Below are 9,269 nucleotides of genomic sequence, written 5' to 3' on the forward strand. Positions count from 1 at the left end.
CCAGAACGTTACAGTGCGAGAGTGTAACGGTGCCAACACATCAGAGTGCCAGTGTCACAGTGCCAGAGACTCACAGTGCCAGAGCAGCACAGTGCCACAGAGTCACAGTGCAAGAGTGACAGAGAGCCACAGTGCCAGAATGTCACAGTGTGAGAGTGTCAAAGTGCAAAAGAATCAGAATGCCAGTGTCACAGTGCCAGAGGGTCACAGTGCCAGAGAGTCACAGGTCCAGAGTGTCACAGTGCCAGAGAGTCACAGTGCCAGAGAGTAACGGTGCCAGACACACAGTGCCAGGGCAGCACAGTGTCACAGAGCCACAGCTCCAGAGTGTCACAGTGCCATAGAGTCACAGTGCCAGAGCAGCACAGTGCCTCAGAGCCACAGTGCCAGACTGTCACAGTGCCCAAGTATCACAGTGCAAGAGTGTAACAGTGTCAGAGAGTCACAGTGGCAGGGAGTCACAGAGCCAGACTGTCATAGTGCCAATGTCACAGTGCCAAGGAGTCATAGTGCCAGAGTGTCACAGTGCCCATGTCACAGAGCCGGAGTGTCACAGTTTCAGAGAGTGACAGAGCCAGTGTGTCAGAGTGCCAGAGCAGTTGGAGTATAATTTACCTCTGAGCCTTTGTATCCACAACTCCAGCAACCAAGTGGATGTCTGTGTGTCTCACCTGGCGCTCTCTGCCACAAGCACCAGCTTGGACCATCCTCACTTGCAGCCATGCCTGCAAGTTCTTATTGTCAGGACCAGTTCAAACAGGCCCCAAGCCCATGGCACGGACTACTTCTTGCTTTATCTGATCAAAGGCTGCTTGTTGCTCAGGACCCCACTCAAACCTGGTTTTCTTGCAAGTCCCATGTGACCGTTTGAGGCTGTGCCTTTAAGAAAGAGACAGTGCTGAGACACTCTGGCTGAATGTTTTGGAATATTAATGATATTCTAAACTAATTCCATTGGTGGATTGGCAGAATGCAGTTTTAAGTTCAGGTGCAGTTGGAACTTTCCTCAGTTCGCTCCTTTCCATCTCCCTTTCCAGCTCGTGGGCGGGAGAGCCCACCGTGCCACCGGGGCACTGGAACCACCCAAGGGTAAGATCTGCCCAGTTGCCGGGGAGAAGGGACTTGACCGAGCCCAGGCCCAAGCCTGCCTATCGGGAACCGTCGCCCCACCCTGCCGTGAGAGCTGACACCAAGGGCCGGCCCCATGAGCCGATCCGACCAGGACCGCTCCCTATCGTCTGGAGGGAGCCGACCGAGTCCTGTGAGGGGAAGCTACTTCCTAAATAAGCCCAGGTTCCTTTTCCCCTCTCCACTGCTGTGGAGAGAGGAGACAGCCACCCAGCGCTGCTGTCCATATTGCCTAGGAATCAGTCCAGTGACAGGAGTCTGCCGGACCCCAACCTTGCCACAAACAACAGCTACAGAGTATCTCCCACGTGCTTTCCATCCACTAACTCTCAGTTCAAAGTATCCGCGTCTAACAGAGTCATCTCAGACGCAGAGAAACATTGGAATAGCGCTGTATAGAGCCAGAAGCAGCCCTCTCCCCTTCGCCGTCTAGTGGCCATGTGGCGGAACTGCACCCTCCCTAATACATAGTTGTAATTCTGTAGCTATTTCATTCGAGTTCTAATTACCATACCAAGCCACTTATGGAATGTATTTCACCAACGTGCACTAGAACATGTATATAAATTAGTGATTAATCGCTAATTAATAATTTTGATAATAAAATTGTTTTTATAATTCCTATTTAACATTCATAAATTTAATAGCCTCTTCTTCACAATGCTGTCCCACAGCTGCAGATTCAGCTGAGAGGTCAGGTCTAGTTGACAGCTTTAATTTGCCTCCATCCATTTCTACAGTTGCTATTCCAGAAGCCCAGTTGTATCCCTCAGGATCTTTGACCTGCCCTTCTCTCAGAAAGCCAGTTCCCAGAATGCAAGGTGCATCTGGACCCCTTGCAATGCTTTGTTTCTTCCACTCATTCCCAGTTACTCTTATTTCAGCTTGAAACAGAGGCAGCTCTGGAGGCTCACCAGTGATTTCTGAAAGGGTTATGGACTCTGCACCTTTACAATTTGATGGTATTAGGCTACACTGAGCACCTGGGTCAGCCAAGGCCCTATACTTCTGGACACCTCATGAACACTTGCCAATAGACTCTGTTATCTCCACTCTTCCTCCTGGCAGGTGGTAGGGTGCCTCTAATTCTGAGCATTGCATCTACAGTTGGCACAGGCTTTAGGGTTATTGTCAGAACCATGGCTGAGCAACCTGAACCATTGTGGGAAAGTGAGGTAGATTCCTTTGTGGTAGTGTTGCCTCTGGGTTTGCCACTCTGCAGTTCCTGCACTCTCCTCAGAAGCTCAGAGGTGGGTTGCCCATCCCACTTGTTCATGGTCTCACCAGATTGCTCATGCAGGGTTATCCAAGGAGACCGACGTGATTGTTGAGGTCTGTTTTGAATTGTCCTAGTTCCAGCTGGCCTCCCAGGAGGATGTCATTTCCCATTGCCCAGACATGGACCCATTCAGAAGAGGAAGGGGTGGTCTCATCCCCCTTCACCAGTTTGGACATGGAGGCCTTAAATTATTCCTTCAGTTCTTTTTTGCCATCCTTTATCTCCCCATCCAGAGAGCAATGAATTGTGTGTTAAACTGTCCTCCAATTGCCTCATTTGATCAGTAAAAGAAGCAACAGTAGGAGGCCTTCCTCCACTGTTGATTGCCACAATTCTGCTTGCCAAACTACCAGCACAGGGAGGAGGAGCAAGCCCAAGGAGCTTCTGTGAAAGAGCTGTTCCCACATCAATATCATCAGGGTTGTGTGTGCCATAATTTCCATAAATCATTTCTCTCACAGCAAACTCCTGCAAAGACTTGATGCCCTCTTCAGTAGTGGAGCATTTCTGAGGGCTCCATGGTAAATCATGCCTAGATGGATACTGCAGTAGCACAGCCAACCAAAGGCATGTCCACAGGGCTGCCTTACCAATGGGACTCCCTATGTACTTATCGAATCCACTGTCCCTAGCAAGATATCTCAACTGTTTGTGAGATTTATTGATCCCTTCTAAAGCAGCTGCACCTGTGTGACACCACCCTCCAAAGCAACTCGTTACTGTTTCACTTTCTCCTCTGAGATCATCCTTTCTTATATGCCTAATGTCTTTCCTGGGCAGGTCAGCCATCTGCATATCATCATCATCTGAATCATCATCACCGTTTTGCTGGCATTGTTTAATCAGAAATACTGCCTTATAAAATTCAGCTCTTCCCACCCCATGGGCAGCTGCATGGAGCTTGCCTGCTTCTCCCTCCCACCCCCTGCCATGCCTCCCATGACTTGTCCTTCTACCTCACTCACACAGTCAAAATAGGTCACAGGGAGAGAGGAAATGTAGGAGGCAGAAATAACACACTAAGTTGATGAGAGTAACTTTTAAATTGGAGGAGAGGGGAAGGGAGGGGGAGAGAGAGAGAGGGAGAGGGAGAAGGAGATGGAGAGGGAGAGGAAGAGGGAGAGGGAGAGGGAGAGGGAGAGGGAGAGGGAGAGGGAGAGGGAGAGGGAGAGGGAGAGGGAGAGGGAGAGGGAGAGGGAGAGGGAGAGGGAGAGGAGAGAGAGGAGGGAGAGGGAGAGGAGCTGCTACAGAGACCTTGACTGAGATCACTTCTTGTGGACAGAGAGGGAAACCCTGCAGTGCCTGAGGGGACTGAGTGGCAAAGTGGGTGGGGAGTGCTGACACGAGCTTAGGGTTAGACACTCTGCAGGAGCAAGGACAAGACAAACCACAAAAAGGCTTCTGAGTACTGAGAGAGGAGGCAAAAGGCAGCCATGCAGAGGACAATATGTCAGAGAGGTTGGTCACCTCTCTCCTTTTTATCCCTCCCCTGGGAGCAGCAGAAACTGTTGGCTGCAGGAGCCACATGTGTCACTGCTGGAGGAGAGCACAGCACAGGCACTGCAGGTGTGCTGAGCAGCAGCTTTTTCTCCTGCCCATGGCAGTGGCTGTGCCCCTGGCAGAGTCATTTCCGGCAGCTCTGCTCTCGTGGGGCTCTGCCTGGGACCTGTGGCCTTTGGAGTCTCTCTCACACACGCAGCAGGATGGGTCTCAGCATGCGCCTCGCCTATCTCCTCCTGGCTGCCTTCCTGAGGCAACCACAGGGTAAGCACTGCCTTGCACTGCAGGCATGGTTCCTCTCCTGCCCAGGGCAGCCTTATCCCCTCAGCAGAGCTCTGCAGGAGCTGCTCTGCACTTCTGAGCCAGGCTTGGGAAGCCTCAGCTCACACAGGTGGTTTTGCAGCTGCTTTCTCCAGGTGCTGCTCCTGATGGCACAGGAGAGCTCAGATGCAGAAGCAGCAGCTCCTCTGCTGACCATCTCAGCCCTCTTGCCTTCCTGTCCTCTTGCCAAGTGTCCACCTCTCTCAGTCCCTCTCTGCTGCTCTGTCTGGGCCCAGTGTTTCACTCTGGGCAGAGAAGTGACAGGAGGGAAGAGCTGGGTGAAAGCTCAGCTCTCTCTGGGGTATCTCTGTGGGAGGAAATTGGAATTCTTGTGCTGTGGGAGCCTTCTCCTCTGTCACTTTCCATCTCCACTTGTTCTGCATATCAGAATCTTTCCCTCCACAGTCTCTGACCTTTGCTTTCTTCCAGGCACCATGGGGCAGGTCACTGTCACCCAGCAAGAAGGACAAGTCACAGTGAAGGAAAGAGAAACCTTCCACACCATCTGCTCATACCAGTCACCTAACTTTCGAGGCTTGTCCTGGTACCAGCAGAAGAAAGGCCAAGCTCCCCAGCTGCTCTCGTTCCAGGCAGCAGCTGGCCCCAAGGCCAGCGGCCGTCTGACCACGCTGCTGAACACCACGGGGAAATACAGCCTGCTGCAGCTGGAGGAAGTGGAGGTCTCTGACAGTGCCTTGTACCTCTGTGCTGTGAGTGACACCCTGGTGCAGGAGCTTGCTTGGCTGTGCAAGAAGCTGTGTGAGGGGCAGGAGAGCCCTGGTGTGTGGCCTGGCTAACTCCTCTCAACATCAACCTGTGAGAGACCTCAGTGATTTAGAGAAGGACAAGAAACTCAGTCAGGTTCTCATATTATGCTTTTATTACAGCACTGGACACAGGGGGATCCTTCCCAAAGCCTCTGTGTCTCCAGAGGGTTCAGTGCAGAAAGTGCTGGTGCCTCCTCTCTCTGCAAAGCTTCTCTATCCAATCCTGCCCTCCTTAAGGGCCATCCACTCCCCTCCTCCATTCCAGCTAACAATGACAAGGGGAGTTGCTTATCAACTGTTTGGGTCTAGAGGGTGTGTGGGAGTCCTGCCCTTGCTGTCCTTCTCCTTGGGTGATGGCCATGGCCTCCATTGCAAGTCCAGGTGGAGAGATGATGAGCAGAAGCTCTTGGGCTGCCTCTTTCTTCCAGCACACAGCTTTTGAAACCACGAGAAAATCTCTCAGGTTTGATCCCCACTGCCTGTGCAGGAGCCAGGGATGTCTTCCTCAGCAGCAAGGGACAGTGCCTGAAAGGGCCTCACTGCTGTGCTCCCTACTCTTTCCTTCCTCTGGCAATGATGAATTGGCCACTTGTGTCCCCACCTCATCCCCCAGCCCCCAAGCCAATGCCTTTCTTACACAGCAACCTGAGGCAATGACACCAAAAAAGGATGCAGGTGGAGGCAGAGGCTGGACTGTGGAAAACTTGAATGGCTCTGGAGTGGCCATTTGTGAAGTTGCTGCTGATGAAGAGGAAAGATCCCAGCTCGTGGCATGGGCTGGGTGCTTGTTTCCCCAGTGCTGCCTTTTCATTTCCTGCCTCACGCCCTGGAGGAGGTGGCTTCTGAGTGCTGGGACTCAGAGAGCCCAGGATGGGCATGGCAGGAATGTGTCAGTGCCAGCAGAGGCCTCAGCTCAAGTGCTGGATGGGTGCAGTGCATGAAGTGATCTTCACCTGGGCCACACAGTGAGGTTTCCTGTGGCTGTGTTGCCAGGAAGGGGCCCTGCACTCCTTGTCAGGTCACCCAGCAGCTGGCCTCTCCTGCTGCCATTCATTCTTTTCCTCCTAGCACTGGCCAGATGCATTTTCCACTCAGTGGGGACTTCCCCAGCCTGCCACAACTTTTGGAACACAATAGAGAGGTTCAGTGACCTCATCCCCAGTTCCCTCAGTACCTGGGGGTGTATCCCATTGGGTCCCATGGACCTGTACACTCTCAAGTACTTAAGGAGATCTTCACTCACAATGAGCAGATCCTTCTTCCAGCCCCTGCCATTATCTTCTGTGACTCTGGGAGTGTGGCTGGAGCCCTTGCCAGTGGAGCCTGAGGTAAAGAAGTTGTTGAGGAGCTCAGCCTTCTCCATGTCACTTGTCACCAGTTCTGCCCTTTCCTTTCTGAGGGGGCCCTCACCTGCCTTAGTCTTCCTTTTGCCATGAATGTACCTGAAGAAACTTTTGCTGTTCCCCTTGCTCTCCCTGGCTAGATTTAATTCTAACTGATCTTAGAATCAGTTAGAGCTGGTGCTCTTCTAACCAGGTCTCTTGCTGCTCAGGCAGCTTCCTTATATGCCCCCATCCCAGTGGTCCTTCCTTTTACTCCGTGCACAGTGTGCAACAGGGGCCTGTCCTGGACGAGGTATTAACAAGACAGCTAAATCTGTTTTGAGCTACTGCCCCTTTCTCCTCCCTCTCTGTTGCAGGGTCCAGATTGAGGTCGAGGAGCGTAATAGGCAGGTGGCATTAAGACTGCCTGGAGGGGAGTGGAAGCTGATCCCTGAGCCTCACGTTTCAGAGAGGCGACTGCACGTGTCAGACGCCATGAGAGAAGGTGTGTGCAGTGTACTCGCCACCTAAACATTTTGAATGGCTTGGCAGGATGTGAATGGCTGATGTGCCATTGGGCCCTTCCCACTGGCACTGCAGGCGTGCTGAGCAGCAGCTTTTTCTCCTGCCCAAGGCAGTGGCTGTGCCCCTGGCAGAGTCATTTCTGGCAGCTCTGCTCTCGTGGGGCTCTGCCTGGGACCTGTGGCCTTTGGAGTCTCTCTCACATACGCAGCAGGGTCGGTCTCAGAGTTCAAAAGGATGGAGATTGCTTCATGATTTCAGTGAGAGCAGTGCCAGGGAGCTCAGCTGGCTCTGATTCCCCTCTGCATGGCTCTGCTTCTGAGCTGAGGCTCTCCTGTTTCTGATGGAAAACCTTGTGGCTTTTCACAAGGGGGGAGGAGGAACCAGCCCTGCAGCCCTGCAGGCTGGGGCTGGCTGCCTAGGAAGCAGAGCCACAGACAAGGATGTGGGGTTGTAGGAGACAGCCAGCTGAGCAGCAGACAGCTTTGTGCCTTTGCAGCAGGCAGCACCAAGGGCATCCTGAGCTGTGCTGGTCAAGGTGTTGCCAGCAGGTCCTGCAAGGGGACCCTGCCCCTCTGGCCCTTTTGAGACCACAGCTGGAGGACTGCAGCCAGCCTGGGGCTCCCTGCTCCAAGAAGGCTCTTGAGAAAATGAAGCAAGGCCAAGTGAGGCTGCCAGGGCAATTAGGGCTCTGACAAATGGGACATGTGAGGAGAGGCTGAGAGCAGAGGAGAAGAGATGGCTGAAGGGAGACCTTCTGCCTTTCTACAACTGCTTGTTCAGAGGGCACAGAGAAGATGCACCTGGCCCCTGGAAGTGCCCAGGGGGTTGAAGCTGGGGAGATCTGATTGTGAAATAGGCCTCTGAAAGCCATCCATGAGCTAACTCTGCCAGGGCCACTCCTGCCCCATGGGGCACCCTCCCCTGGTGTAACTTGAGGCCATTTCCTCTTGTCCTGTCAGTTGTGATTTGTCAGGAGGGACCAAGCCCTAACTGGTTCCAGCCTCCTTTCAGGGAGTTGTGGAGAGCCAGAAGAGCTTCCCTCAGCTTCCTTTCCTCTGCACTAAACATGCCCAGCTCCCTCAGCTGCTCCTCATGAGACTTATTCTCCACTGTCCCAGTGCTGAGAAACTGAAGAAGGGAAAGAAACTCCTGTGGGGACAGGGAGCATGTCCGAGGCTGTAGTGGGGGCTCTCTCCCCACCAGAGGCAGCTGACTGAAGCTCCTGGCTCTGGCTGGCCCCTGGATGCAGGAAATGTTCCCCATGGACACTCCCCTCACACTGGGGTTGTGTTGTGCTTTCCAGGAGGAGCAAAAAGCCATTCAACAGCCTCCAGTCTCCTCTTGCCTGACAGCACAGGACCACAGCTCACAGGATGTTAGGGGTTGGATGACCTCTGGAGATCTTCAAGTCCAAAGTCCCTGCCAGAGCAGGACCATAGAATGCAGCACAGGTCACACAGGAACACTTCCAGACAGGGCTTCTCCTCCAGAGGAGACTCCACAACCTCTCTGGGCAGCCTGCTCCAGTGTCTGGGACCCTTGCAGTCAAGAAGTTCTTCCTCAGGTTGAGGTGGAACTTCCTGTGCTGAACTTTCCATCTCTTGCCCCCTTGAGCAGAGGCTGTCCCTGCCCCTTCCTTCCTGACTCCCAGCCCTCAGGTATTGATAGGCATTGATCAGATCCCCCCTCAGTCCTCTCCTCTCCTAAGGATGGAAAAAGTCTTCCCAGCCCTGCCTCTGGGGATCAGCAACAGCTTCAACTTGGGGCAAGACACCTGGCCAACATTCCCAGTCCCACTCCTTCAGCTGTCCTCCTGCTTCTCACATCTCTCCTCAGGGGCGGCACTCACTAGTTCTAGGTCAGGGAGCACCACTGACCCTGAGTCCCTGTGAGTTCCTTGACCAGCACAACACCTCTGGTGGTCTTCAGTTCTGGAAGGTGGATTTCTGGGATGCAGTTTGTCCCTCTGTAGCTCTTCTTCTGCTCAGTCTGCTTGGGCAAGCAAAGAGCTGGCCCTGCAGAGGGGAAGCTGTGGGGAAAGGTGACAAAAGCAGCCCTGCTGCCAGGCCAACATGCCCATGAGTAGGTCATGGCATCAGGTGCTTGCAGTGAGGCCTTGTGAGGTGAGAAAGGAAGCTCAGAGTCTGATCCCTGAAGAAAAAGGTCTCTGTGGGCTACTGGTAGGTGATTCTCATCTGGATGGGTAAGGAAGCTGTGGTTTGCTTCCCTGCTGGAGGTGGGATTCAGCTCTGCCCTCATCCTCAGCTGTACTCAAACTTCTCTGAGGGAGGATCCAGGATGCTGCATGACATGGAGGACATCTGGGAGGGCAAAGAATGCATCAGTTGGAATATGGGGCCACAGAGCAGCTGCTTCCAGAATGACATTTCACATGACCTGAGTGCTTTTCACACCACCTCCCACCTG

General features: G+C 53.3%; 1 gene segment (V, D, J or C); it reads left to right on the forward strand.

Annotated features, from left to right (window-relative positions):
- Nucleotides 1-4,122: 4,122 nt before the first annotated feature.
- Nucleotides 4,123-7,427, forward strand: LOC137458781 (T cell receptor alpha variable 36/delta variable 7-like). The segment is given in 5 exon segments: nucleotides 4,123-4,171; nucleotides 4,658-4,938; nucleotides 6,548-6,630; nucleotides 6,695-6,822; nucleotides 7,339-7,427. Coding segments are annotated over 5 exon segments (630 nt in total).
- The last annotated feature ends 1,842 nt before the right edge of the window (nucleotides 7,428-9,269 follow it).

This window comes from Melanerpes formicivorus, unplaced genomic scaffold (genome assembly GCF_026170545.1).
Source record: "Melanerpes formicivorus ecotype bairdi unplaced genomic scaffold, bMelFor1.0.p_v2 SCAF_277, whole genome shotgun sequence".
Taxonomy (NCBI): Eukaryota; Metazoa; Chordata; class Aves; order Piciformes; family Picidae; genus Melanerpes; species Melanerpes formicivorus.